General features: G+C 48.0%; 1 protein-coding gene across 3 annotated transcripts in view; it reads right to left on the reverse strand.

Annotated features, from left to right (window-relative positions):
• The window catches only part of LOC147119589 (uncharacterized), a 37694-nt gene extending 24300 nt beyond the window's left edge, over positions 1 to 13394 (reverse strand). Inside the window, exons 1-2 of one of the 3 annotated variants that reach the window (XM_085985174.1) lie at positions 12069 to 13394; positions 4580 to 4597 (exon numbers count right to left, since the gene is read on the reverse strand). In XM_085985174.1, coding sequence (XP_085841300.1) covers positions 4580 to 4597; positions 12069 to 13207 — 1157 coding nt within the window. In that variant the 5' untranslated portion in view covers positions 13208 to 13394. Of the gene's footprint in view, positions 1 to 4579; positions 4598 to 12032 lie in introns of all 3 variants that reach the window. The other 2 variants (XM_085985175.1, XM_085985176.1) reach the window with 2 other exon arrangements.
• Positions 13395 to 13902: the final 508 nt, after the last annotated feature.

Here is a 13902-nt window from a genome sequence, read left to right on the forward strand (position 1 = left end):
CCCATGTACAGTCCCAGGGTTGGAATCCCCATGTACAGTCCCAGGGTTGGAATCCGCATGTACAGTCCCAGGGATGGAATCCCCATGTACAGTCCCAGGGATGGAATCCTCATGTACAGTCCCAGGGTTGGAATCTCCATGTACAGTCCCAGGGTTGGAATCCCCATGTACAGTTCCAGGGTTGGAATCCCCATGTACAGTTCCAGGGTTGGAATCCCCATGTACAGTCCCAGGGCTGGAATCCCCATGTACAGTCCCAGGGTTGGAATCCCCATGTACAGTCCCAGGGTTGGAATCCCCATGTACAGTCCCAGGGTTGGAATCCCCATGCACAGTCCCAGGGTTGGAATCCCCATCTACAGTCCCAGGGTTGGAATCCCCATGTACAGTCCCAGGGTTGGAATCTCCATGTACCGTCTCAGGGTTGGAATCGCCATGTACCGTCCCAGGGTTGGAATCCCCATGTACAGTCCCAGGGTTGGAATCCCCATGTACAGTCCCAGGGTTGGAATCCCCATGTACAGTCCCAGGGTTGGAATCCCCATGCACAGTCCCAGGGTTGGAATCCCCATCTACAGTCCCAGGGTTGGAATCCCCATGTACAGTCCCAGGGTTGGAATCCCCATGTACAGTCCCAGGGTTGGAATCCCCATGTACAGTCCCAGGTTTGGAATCCCCATGTACAGTCCCAGGGTAGGGATCCCCATGTACAGTCCCAGGGTTGGAATCCCCATGTATAGTCCCAGGTTTGGAATCCCCACTTACAGTCCCAGGGTTGGAATCCCCATGTACAGTCTCAGGGCTGGGATCCCCACGTACAGTCCCAGGGTTGGAATCCCCATGTACAGTCCCAGGGTTGGAATCCCCATGTACAGTCCCAGGGTTGGAATCCCCATGTATAGTCCCAGGGTTAGAATCCCCATGTACAGTCCCAGGGTTGGAATCCCCATGTACAGTCTCAGGGTTGGAATCCCCATGTACAGCCCCAGGTTTGGAATCCCCATGTACAGTCCCAGGGTTGGAATCCCCATGTACAGTCCCAGGGTTGGAATCCCCATGTACAGTCCCAGGGTTAGAATCCCCAGGTACAGTCCCAGGGTTAGAATCCCCATTTACAGTCCCAGGGTTGGAAGCCCCATGTACAGTCCCAGGGTTGGAATCGCCATGTACAGTCCCAGGGCTGGAATCCCCATGTACAGTCCCAGGGTTAGAATCCCCATTTACAGTCCCAGGGTTGGAATCCCCATGTACAGTCCCAGGGTTAGAATCCCCATGTACAGTCCCAGGGTTAGAATCCCCATTTACAGTCCCAGGGTTGGAAGCCCCATGTACAGTCCCAGGTTTGGAATCCCCATGTATAGTCCCAGGTTTGGAATCCCCATGTACAGTCCCAGGGTTAGAATCCCCATTTACAGTCCCAGGGTTGGAATCCCCATGTACAGTCCCAGGGTTGGAATCGCCATGTACAGTCCCAGGGCTGGAATCCCCATTTACAGTCCCAGGGTTAGAATCCCCATGTGCAGTCCCAGGGTTGGAATCCCCATGTACAGTCCCAGGGTTAGAATCCCCATGTACAGTCCCAGGGATGGAATCCCCATGTACAGTCCCAGGGTTGGAATTCCCATGTACAGTCCCAGGGTTAGAATCCCCATGTACAATCCCAGGGTTGGAATCGCCATGTACAGTCCCAGGGTTGGAATCCCCATGTCTAGTCCCAGGGTTGGAATCCCCATGTACAATCCCAGTGTTAGAATCCCCATGTGCAGTCCCAGGTTTGGAATCCCCATGTTCAGTCCCAGGGTTGGAATCGCCATGTACAGTCCCAGGGTTGGAATCCCCATGTCTAGTCCCAGGGTTGGAATCCCCATGTACAATCCCAGTGTTAGAATCCCCATGTACAGTCCCAGGGTTGTATCCCCATGTACAGTCCCAGGGTTGGAATCCCTCAGCAACACCGAGTGCGGGTCTCAGGCCCCGAGTCAGAGCCGGCGAACGTGTGCCCAGGATACTGGCACCATTAAACCCAGGGTGCAGCGCCTCCCCCAGACAAGAAACACAACAACTTGCATTTATACAGCAGAGGGAGCAATTCAGAGCCAGTTAGCATCACGGTGGGTGGTGGATGTGGAACTCGGTCCCTGGCCTCCTGTGTGGAGCTTTCTTGTTGCATCAGTTTGGGCTGGAGTGGAGAGGGGGGAGAAGCTGCTGCGTTTAACCCCCAGTACCTCTGAGCCCAGTGGGACCCAACAATTTCCAATGTGAGACTGTGAAGGGAGGTGGATTCTAGGGGAGATTAAGTTACTGAACAGACACTGTCTGTACAGTGTAAAAGATTATCGTTTTAGGAACAGGTATTTCTGTAGAGGCCTTCAATCCATTTTATATATACAGATTTTTTAAATTAATTCGATGTGGGTGTCACTAGCAGGGCCAGCAGATATTGCCAGTCCCCAGTTGCCCGTTGAGAAGGTGATGCTGGGCCTTCTTCTTGAACCTCTGCAGTCCGTGTGGTGAAGGTACTCTCAGAATGCTGTTAGGTGAGGAGTTCCAGGATTTTCACCCAGTGACAATGTAGGACCGGCGATATATGCCCAAGTCAGGATAGTGTGTGACTTGGAGGGGAACTGGGAGGTGATGGTGTTCCCATGCACCTGCTGCCCTTGTCCTTCTAGGTGGTAGAGGTCGCGTGTTTGGGAGGTGCTTTCAAAGTTCTAGTCGAGTTACAGATGTATAAAGTCGCTCTCCTTCACTCCTCCCCCTCCCACCTCACTCTCTTTTCCCATAGAGGCCAGAGTCTTGTGTAGGCCCAGATCGGGTGGTGGGTTCCCTTCCCTGAAGGACATTAGTGAACCAGTTGGGTTTTTACGACAATCCGGCAGATTTCATGGTCACTTTTTTTTAGTGCCGGACCCACAAATTCCCAGATTCATTCAGCTCAATTTCGCAACCCGCCATTATGTTTTTGTGGGTTCTCTCTCACCCTCCCTTTTTCCTGTTTTAAATTCATTTTACAGGGTGTTCGAAGGGCAGGATTTTCATACGGGAAACTCAAACCAAACATCACTTCAAGATCTGACAGAGTCACTCAATTCATCAGGACCTTTGAGCATGGAAGCAGAAAGTACCGTTCAGAGTGGGGAGAAACCGTACACGTGTTCTGTGTGTGGACAAGGCTTCAGCCGATCCTCTGGCCTGTCGAGACACAAGCGCAGTCACACGGGGGAGAGGCCGTTCACCTGCTTTGAGTGTGCGAAGAGATTCACATGTTCATCCTGCTGACACACCAGCGAGTTCATACTGGGGAGAGGCCGTTCACCTGCTCTGAGTGTGGGAAGGGATTCACTCAGTCCTCACACCTGCTGACACTACAGCGAGTTCACACCGGGGTGAGGGCGTTCACCTGCTTTGAGTGTGGGAAGAGATTCACGTGTTCATCCATCCTGCTGACACACCAGCGAGTTCATACTGGGGAGAGGCCGTTCACCTGCTCTGAGTGTGGGAAGGGATTCACTCAGTCATCCCATCTGCTGACACACCAGCGAGTTCACAAGTGACTGCAGAGGTTGGATTCTAATGTTATTGCTGCTGTTAATCACATCCAGGACGCAATCGTGTTCACACTGACAGCTGGGGTTTGTTTCTGCTGATGTTAATAACCCCTGTGACTGGGCTGGAGTTTAATATTCTGGATATATGTCAAATTAATCCGTTTGCTTTAAACACATTGTTGTGGATTTTTGTCATTCCCACCTGAGTGTTTAGCATCACCTGGCTGGAGCTCAGAAAGGACAATCTGGGGCAGGATCGTACGGCGGGAACAGAACTACAGCCTGGACACAGTCCTTCAGGGCCACACTGAGAGGGGCAAGTGGCACTTTAGGCTTTCTCGTCTCTCTTCACTGACAGCAATGTCCCTGTGCAGGTTAATCTTGAGGCCTGTAAGGAATGTGTCCCAGCCGCTCTCTCCCATGGGTCAGAGCTCCTGGGCATGGAACAGAAGGCTCCTTTACAACTGTGTTTAGAGTCAGGAAGAACAACGGTGAATGCTGGAAACATGCTGTCAAATGAGAGATTGGTGTCAAACTGCGATCTGTTCCTGAGTGAAAGTGAAACGGCAGGGTTAAGTTTCCAGTCTACAAATGACTGGTAATTATTCTATGAAGGTTAAACGTGTTCATAGATTCATAGAATGGTTACAGCACAGAAGGTGGCCATTCGGCTCATTAAGCCTGTGCCGGCTCTCTGCAAGAGCACTTCAGATCGTCCCACTCCCCCACCCTTCCCTCGTAGCCCTGCAAATTTTTGACCTTCAGCTACTCATCCAATTCCCTTTTGAAAACCACGATTGAATCTGCCTCCACCACCCTTTCAGGCAGTGCATTCCCGATCCTAACCACTCACTGCATAAAAAGTTTTCCCCATGTCACCTTTGGTTCTTCTGCCAAACACCTTAAATCTGTGTCCTCTGGTTCTCAACCCTTCCGCCAATGGGAAGTTTCTATCTACTCTGTCTAGACCCCTCATGATTTTGAACATCTCTATCAAATCTCCTCTCAATCTTCTCTGCTCCAAGGAGAACAACCCCAGCTTCTCCAGTCTATCCACGTAACTGAAGTCCCTCATTCCTGGAATCAGTCTCATAAATCTTTTCTGCACCTTCTCTAAGGACTTCACGTAGGAGCAGGAGTCGGCCATTCGGTCCTTCGAGCCTGCTCCACCATTCAATATGATCATGGCTGATCCTCTATCTCAATACCATATTCCCGCTCTCTCCCCATACCCCTGGATGAATTTTGGGTCTAGAAATCTATCTCTCTCCTTCTTCAATATATTCAGTGACTTGGCCTGCACAGCCTTCTGTGGTAGATAATTCCACAGGTTCACCACCCACTAAGTGAAGAAATTCCCCCTCATCTCAGTCCTAAATGTCCTACCCAGTATCCTCAGACTGTGACCCCTCGTTCTAGACCCCCCAGCCAGGGGAAACATCCTCCCTGCATCCAGTCTGTCTAGCCCTGTCAGAATTTTATACATTTCAATGAGATCCCCTCTCATTCTTCTAAACTCTAGTGAATACAGGCCTAGTCGACCCAATCTCTCCTCAGACGACAGTCCTGCCATCCCAGGAATCAGTCTGGCGAACCTTCGCTGCACTCCCTCTATGGCAAGTATATCCTTTCTTAGGTAAGGAGACCAAAACTGCACACAGTACTCCAGGTGTGGTCTCACCAAGGCCCTGTACAACTGTAGTAAGACATCCTTGCTCCTGTACTCAAATCCTCTTGCAATGAAGGTCAACATACCATTTGCCTTCCTAACTGCTTGCTGCATCTGCATGTTTGCTTTCAGTGACTGGTGTACAAAGACACCCAGGTCCCTCTGTACATCAACATTTCCCAATCTATCACCATTTAAATAATACTCTGCCTTTCTGTTTTTCCTACCGAAGTGGATAACTTCACATTTATCCACGTTATACTTCATCTCCCATGTATTTGCCCACTCACTCAACTTGTCTAAATTGCCTTGAGGCCTCTTTGCATCCTCCTCACAACTCACAATCCCAACTAGTTTTGTGTCCTCAGCAAACTCGGAAATATTACATTTGGTTCCCTCATCCAAATCATTGATATGTATTGTGAATAGCTGGGGCCCAAGCACTGATCCCTGCGGTACCCCACTAGTCACCGCCTGCCACCCTGAAAAAGACCCATTTATTCCTACTGTTTCCTGTTTATTAACCAATTTTCAATCCATGCCGGTATATTACCCCCAATCCCATCTGCTTTAATTTTGCACACCAACCTCTTATGTGGGACTTTATCAAAGGCCTTCTGAAAATCCAAATAAACCACATCCACTGGTTCTCCCTTATATATTCTACCAGTTACATCCTCAAAAAACTCTAGTAGGTTTGTCAAACACGATTTCCCTTTCATAAATCCATGTTGACTTGTCTAATCCCGTTGATATTTTCTAAGTGTCCTGTTATCACATCCTGTATAATAGACTCTTGCATTTTCCCTACTACTCATGTTAGGCTAACCGGTCTGCAGTTCCCTGTTTTCTCTCTCCCTCCTTTTTTAAATACCCCGTCTTTATCAATTTTTATCCCATTCAGTATCTCCACTACCTCCTCTTTTACTATGTCTATGGCAGGATCCTCTTCCTTGGTGAAGATAGATGCAAAGTACTCATGTAGTACCTCAGCCATACCCTCTGCCTCCATGCATAGGTCTCCTTTATGGTCCCTAATCGGCCCCACCCCTCCTCTTACTACCCGTTTACTATTTATATGCCTGTAGTAGACTTTTGGATTACCTTTTATGTTGGCTGCCATTCTATTCTCATAACCTCTCTTTGCCCCTCTTAGTTTCTTTTTCACTTCTCCTCTGACCTTTCTATATTTAGCCTGATTCTCAGATGTATTTGCAACCTGACATCTGTCATACGCGCTGTTTTTCTGTTTCATCATATTCTCTATCTCTTTTGTCATCCAGGGAGCCCTGACTTTAGTTGCCCTGCCTTTCCGCATTGTGGGAATGTACCTCAACTGTACCTGAACTATTTCCTCTTTAAAGGCAGCCCATTGTTCCATTACTGTTTTGCTGCTAATCTTTGATTCCAGTTTACCCGGGCCAGATCCGTTCTCATCCCACTGAAATTGGCCTTCCCCAGTTAAACATTTTTACTCTAGATTGCTCCCTGTCCTTTTCCATAGCTAATCTAAACCTTATGATACTATGATCACTGTTCCCTAAATGTTCACCTACTGACACTTGCTCCACTTGACCCACCTCATTCCCCAGAACCAGATCCAGCAATGCCTCCTCCCTCGTTGGGCCGGAAACATACTGATCAAGAAGGTCCTGCTTTTTAATCTCTTTCCGAGCTCCGTAAAATCTGTCTGCAGGACCTCATCCCTCTTTCTACCTACCCTGTTGGTACCGATATGGACAACAACCTCTGGCTGCTCACACTCCCCCCTCAGAGTATCCTGCAGCCACTCAGTGACATCCTTAACCCTGGCACCAGGGAGGCAACATACCATCCTGGAGTCAGGTCTGCAGCTGCAGAAACACCTGTCTGCTCCCCTAACTATTGAATCCCCTCCCACTATTGCTTTCCCTGTCTTCCTCCTCCACCCCTGTGCAGCTGAGCCACCCGTGGTGCCATGGCCTTGGCTCTGGCAGTACTCCCCAGAGGAACCATCACCCTCACCTGTACTCAGCACAGAATACTGGTTGGAGAGCGAGATGCACTCCAGGGACTCCTGCACTACCTGCCTGGTCCTCCTCTTCTGTCTGGCAGTCACCCATTCCCTCTCTGCCTGCGCACTCATTAGCTGTGGGGTGACCACCTCCTGAAACGTGCTATCCACGTAGCTCTCAGCCTCGCGGATGCACTGCAGTCACACCAGCTGCTGCTCAAGCTCCGAAACCCGGAGCTCGAGCTCCTCCAGCTGACGACATGGTTGTCCAGGACACAGGAAGCGTGGCAGTGCTGATTAAGGAAGACATTGTAGTGTTGGAAAGGGAGGATGTTCTTGAGGGGACAAGGACAGAATCCATTTGGTTAGAGTTGAGGAGCAAAACGGGTATGATCACACTATTGGGGGTATTCTACAGGCCTCCAAATAGTGAGAGGGAGGTAGAGGAGCAAATCTGCAGGGAAATCGCAGAGATATGCAAGAGCTAAAGAGTGGTGATATTGGGGGACATTAATTACCCAAATATCGATTGGGATAATGCTCGGGTAAAGGGAAAGGAGGGGGAGGAATTTCTGAAATGTGTTCAGGAGAAATTCCTTGACCAGTATTCTCTTGGCCTAACTAGGGAGGAGGCATCGCTGGATCTGGTGCTGGGGAATGAGGTGGGCCAGGCCGACCAAGTGTCTGTGGGAGAACACTTGGGTACAAGTGATCATCGTATCATAAGATTTAGATTAGCAATGGAGAGGAGCAAGGAACAATCTAGAGTGGAACTTTTAAACTGGAATAGGGCTAACTTTAATGGGATGCAAAAGGATCTAGCCAGGGTCAAATGGAACCAAAGACTGACAGGCAAAACTGTAACGGAACAATGGGTGATCTTTAAGGAGGAGATGTTCCAAGTACAATTTCAAAACGCACTTCATTATAAAATACATTTCCTGATTCAATTACTTCTAGTCCAGATAATCAATTTTAATTTCACAAACAAATTATGCTCAGACTTTGTGATTTTACAAAGAAGATAAAAGTAACAATTGTGTTTGGATGCAAGTCATTTATCCTCCCCTTTGAGCAATGTGTCTTGGAAAATAGGATTACACAGGATATAGAAACATAGAAGATAGGAGCAGGAGTAGGCCATTTGGCCCCTCGAGCCTGCTCCGCCATTCAATGAGATCATGGCTGATCATCCAAATTCAGTACCCTGTCCCTGCCTTCTCCCCATATCCCTTGATCGCTTTAGCCATAAGAAATATATCCAACTTATTCTTGAATATATTTAATGAACTGGCCTCCACCGCCCTCTGTGGCAGAGAATTCCACAGGTTCACCACTCTCTGGGTGAAGGAATTCCTCATTTCAGTCCTAAATGGCTTACCCCTTATCCTTAGACTATGACCCCTGGTTCTGGACTCCCCGGCCATCAGAAACATCCTTCCTGCATCTAGTCTGTCCAGGCCTGACAGAATTTTATAGGTTTCGATGAGATCCCCTCTCAATCTTCTAAACTCCAGTGAGTATAAGCCCAATCGACACAATCTCTCCTCATACATCATTCCTGTCATCCCAGGTATCAGCCTGGTGAATTTTCGCTGCACTCCCTCCATGGCAAGAACGTCCTTCCTCAGATAAGGCGACCAAAACTGCACACAATACTCAAGGTGCGGTCTCACCAAGGCCCTGTACAACTACAGCAAGACATCCTTGTTCCTGTACTCGAACCCTCTTGCTACGAAGGCCAACATACCATTTGCCTTCTTAACCGCCTGCTGCACCTGCATGCTTATCTTCAGCGACTGGTGCACAAGAACACCCAGGTCTCTTTGCACTTCCCCTTCTCCCAATCTATTGCCATTCAAATAATAGTCTGCCTTCCTGTTTTTGCCACCAAAGTGGATAGCCTCACATTTATCCACATTATAGTGCATTTGCCATGTTTCTGCCCAATCACCCAACCTGTCCAAATCGTACTGGAGTTTCACGACAACCTCCTCACAGCATACCCTCCCACCCAGCTTTGTGTCGTCTGCAAATTTGGAGATATTACATCCAATTCCCTCGTCCAGATCATTAATATATATTGTGAACAGCTGGGGTCCTAGGACCGATCCTTGCGGTACCCCACTAGTCACTGCCTGCCACTCGGAAAATGACCCGTTTATTCCAACTCTTTGCTTTCTATCCGCCAACCAGTTCGCTATCCAAGTCAATACCTTGCCCCCAATCCCATGTGCCATAATTTTGCACGATAATCTCTTATGTGGGACCTTATCGAAAGCCTTCTGAAAGTCCAAATATACCACATCCACTGGTTCTCCCTTATCTATTTTACCAGTTACATCCTCAAAAAATTCCAGTAGGTTAGTCAAGCACGATTTACCTTTTGTAAATCCATGCTGACTTTGTCCGATCCCGTCACTGCTTTCCAAGTGCTCTGCTATTACATCTTTTATAATGGACTCTAGCATTTTCCCCACTACCGATGTCAGGCTTACCGGTCTATAATTCCCCGCTTTTTCTCCACCACCTTTTTTGAATAGTGGAGTAACATTAGCTACCCTCCAATCCATGGGTACTGAGTTCTGGAAGATGACCAGCAATGCATCTACTATTTCTAGGGCCACTTCCTTAAGTACCCTAGGATGTAGATTATCAGGCCCTGAGGATTTATCGGCCTTCAGTCCCATCAATTTTCCTAACACTATTTCCCTACAAATACTGATTTCTTTCAGTTCCACTCTTTCATCAGACCCTATGTTCCCCGGCATCTCTGGGAGGTTATTTGTGTCCTCCTTTGTGAAGACAGAACCAAAATATGTATTTAGTTGGTCTGCCATTTCTTTGTTCCCCATTATAAATTCCCCTGATTCTGACTGCAAGGGACCTACGCTTGACTTCACCAATCTTTTTCTCTTCACATATCTATAAAAGCTTTTACAGTTATATACGGCACAGAAACACACCATTTGGCCCAACCAGTCCATGCCGGCGTTTATGCTCCACTCGAGCCTCCTCCCGTCTTTCCCCATCTAACTCTATCAGTATAACCCTCTATTCCCTTCTCCCTCATAGGCTTGTCTAGCCTCCCCTTAAATGTATCTATACTATTCGCTTCAACCACTCCCTGTGGTAGCGAGTTCCACATTCTCCCCACTCTCTGGGTAAAGAAGTTTCTCCTGAATTTCCTATTTGATTTCTTGGTGACTATCTTATATTGATGGCCTCTAGTTATGCTCTTCCCCACAAGTGGAAACACTCTCTCTGTATCTACTCTATCAAAACCTTTCATCATTTTAAAGACCTCTATTAGGTCACCACTCAGCCTTCTTTTTTCAAGAGAAAAGAGACCCAGCCTGTCCACCCTTTCCTGACAGGTATACCCTCTCATTTCTGGTATCATCCTTGTAAATCCTCTCTGCACCCTCTCCAGTGCCTCTATATCCTTTTTATAATATGGTGACCAGAATTGTACGCAGTGCTCCAAGTGTGGTCTAACCAAGGTTCGATACAAGTTTAGCATAACTTCACTACTTTTCCATTCTATAACAATTCAATTCTATAACAATCGATCCCAATAATTTAACCCAATAGGTTAAAGTCTTAAGTCCAGTTTTGTCAGCACGCTGCGACATTCGATGTCTGCAGATAACGGGAGATAAATTCTTAAAACTGCTGGATCTCTTGGTCTGCCATCAACCTCTTATCAAACTGGAGCTGGCATTGCCTAATATGGTCGTCTCTGGCTACTGCACAGTCCAGAGACACAAGTCTGCATTTTCTTCAACACACATCAACAACATTAGAAGCAGGTAAAAACACTGGCCTTCCTGGGGCAGCACAAACCACTAGTCTCCAGACTTTTCTTATCCCAACATCATATTTCTGATCGAAACATTCTATGATGAAAATATCCAAGGCCAGTTGGTTGCAAACACCAGCTGTTGCTCAGTGAAATCTCTCTTTCTCTAATGATACCAACCACATTTTCCCCGATATCGAATGAACTAAACATGAACACCTTTCAGAAGCTGAATTAACCGAGGTCCATATGCCAACACCCCTCTCATCTTCCATTCACTTCAATTGAAAGGAAACTGACAGATTGGACCAGTCAGGATTTGAAAGATATTTACAACAGATTCTAGATGTTCTTAGAGTTGGGATCTTTCTCTATTCTGTCCACTCGAGGAGTTAGATAACAGACTTTCTCCTGTGAATATAGAGCTGGGGTATTGGGCCGTGATATGTTCACTTGTTCATCTTGTTGACTCTAAACCTTTGCCAATTATTTGATGTGATCTGTTTACTTGTATGTATTTTTTTAAATACACTTGCTGAGTGGATTCAAATTTAAATTGAAAGCAGGTTTGAAGGCGTGATGCTCTATTCACACATCGAAGGTGAGAGAGATGCTGTGGGACACACGCTGAGTCCAGTAGCTGAACGTGATTAACAGACTGGGTTTTGTGTTTAGTAATCCCGGGCGTGTTACCGAGACCTTCCCTGGATACCAAGGCTAGGAGAGGCACTCTGGAAGGTATGGGGAGCTGGGACTTGTCCATGAGTGTAACCAAAGGTGTGCGAACTGAAATAATCTCGAGTTAGAAAGGAGAAAGGCCCAAAAATGGAGCAGTCGGTAACAGGACATCAATTAGGCTCCTCTTATCTTGGAGACATCAATATATCAACATACTGTGTTATTTGAAATATGAAAATATTAAATTCCAGTCCAGTTACATGGGTTATTAACATCAGCACGATTCAGTCCGGAATGTGATTAACAGCAGCAATAACAGCAGAATCAAACCCCTGCAGTCACTTGTGAACTCGCTGGTGTTTCAGCAGATCGGATGACTGAGTAAATCCCTTTCCACACTCAGAGCAGGTGAACGGCCTCTCCCCGGTGTGAGTGCGTTGGTGTCTCAGCAGGTCGGATGACCGAGTGAATCCCTTCCCACACTCAGAGCAGGAAAACGGCCTCTCCCCGGTGTGACCTCGGCGGTGAGTTACAAGGTGGGATGAACAAATGAATTTCTTCCCACACACTGAGCAGGTGAACGGCCTCTCCCCGGTATGACCTCGGCGGTGAGTTACAAGATGGGATGAATAAGTGAATTTCTTCCCACACACGGAGCAGGTAAACGGTCTCTCCCCAGTGTGAACTCGCTGGTGTGTCAGCAGATCGGATGACCGAGTGAATCCCTTCCCACACACAGAGCAGGTGAATGGCCTCTCCCCAGTGTGAACTCGCTGGTGTGTCAGCAGGTCGGATGACCGAGTGAATCCCTTCCCACAGACGGAGCAGATGAATGGCCTCTCCCCAGTGTGAACTCGCTGGTGTGTCAGCAGGTCGGATGACCGAGTGAATCCCTTCCGACACACAGAGCAGGTGAATGGCCTCTCCCCAGTGTGAACTCGCTGGTGCGTCAGCAGGTCGGGTGACCGAGCAAAATCCTTCCCACACACGGAACAGGTGAACGGTCTCTCCCCAGTGTGAACTCGCTGGTGTGTCAGCAGGTTGGATGACTGAGTGAATCCTTTCCCACACACGGAGCAGGTGAACGGCCTCTCCCCAGTGTGAACTCGCTGGTGTGTCAGAAGATCGGGTGACCGAGTGAATCCCTTACCACACTCGGAACATGTGAATAGTCTCTCCCCAGTGTGACCTCTCTGGTGTGTCAGCAGGGTGGATGAATTAGTGAATCCCTTCCCACACACGGAGCAGGTAAACGGCCTCTCCCCAGTGTGAACTCGTTGGTGTGTCCGCAAGTCGGATGACTGAGTGAATCCCTTCCCACACATGGAGCAGGTGAACGGTCTCTCCCCAGTGTGAACACGCTGGTGTCTCAGCAGGTCGGATGACTGAGTGAATCCCTTCCCACACTCAGTGCAGGTTAACTGCCTCTCCCTGGTGTGACTGCGCCGATGAATTTCCAGCCCAGACACGGAACTGAATCCCTTCCCACAGTCCCCACATTTCCACCGATTCTCCATGGTGCAGGTGTCCTTGTGTCTCTCCAGGTTGGACGATCAGTTGAAACCTTGTCCACACACAGAACACGTGTACAGTTTCTCCCCACTGTGAATGGTGCAATGTTTTTTCAGGCTGTGTAACGGGTTAAAGGTCTTTCCACAGTCAGTGCACTGGAACACTCTCACTCTGGTGTGTGTGTCTCGGTGCTTTTCCAGTCACACTGATGTTTGAAATCTTTTCCCACAGACAGAACAGACAAACATTTCTCCTTCCACATTCAAAGGCCGATGATATTCAGGTCCTGAGTATTCGAGTGACTCTGTCAGATCTTGACATGATGGTTGGTTTGTGTTTCTCATCTGCAAATCCTCCACTTCCAATACCCTGTAAAAGGAGTTTACAAAACTAATTTCTGTAACTACAGGACAAAAATTCAGAACAGACAATTCTAGTTTCTATTTAACATTCTTTCCTCTCTTGTTCCTCCAAAGCTGTAAATCCATATCCCACACATTGTATCTCCTCGCTGTGCTAAAATCCAAACACATCACACGTCTCAAGACAGTTGGTCCTCTGCTCCCAATTTTCTCCAACTCTGGCTGAGTTCAGTTCTACACTCACTGGTTCCCCTCCCTTTCCTCCCCTGAAGGTGCTGATTCTGGCTGGGTTCGGTTCTACACTCACTGATTCCCCTCCCTCTCCTCCCCTGAAGGTG

The sequence above is a fragment of the Somniosus microcephalus genome, chromosome 4 (genome assembly GCF_052327205.1).
Source record: "Somniosus microcephalus isolate GS21.2 chromosome 4, FLI_Smic_1.0, whole genome shotgun sequence".
Taxonomy (NCBI): Eukaryota; Metazoa; Chordata; class Chondrichthyes; order Squaliformes; family Somniosidae; genus Somniosus; species Somniosus microcephalus.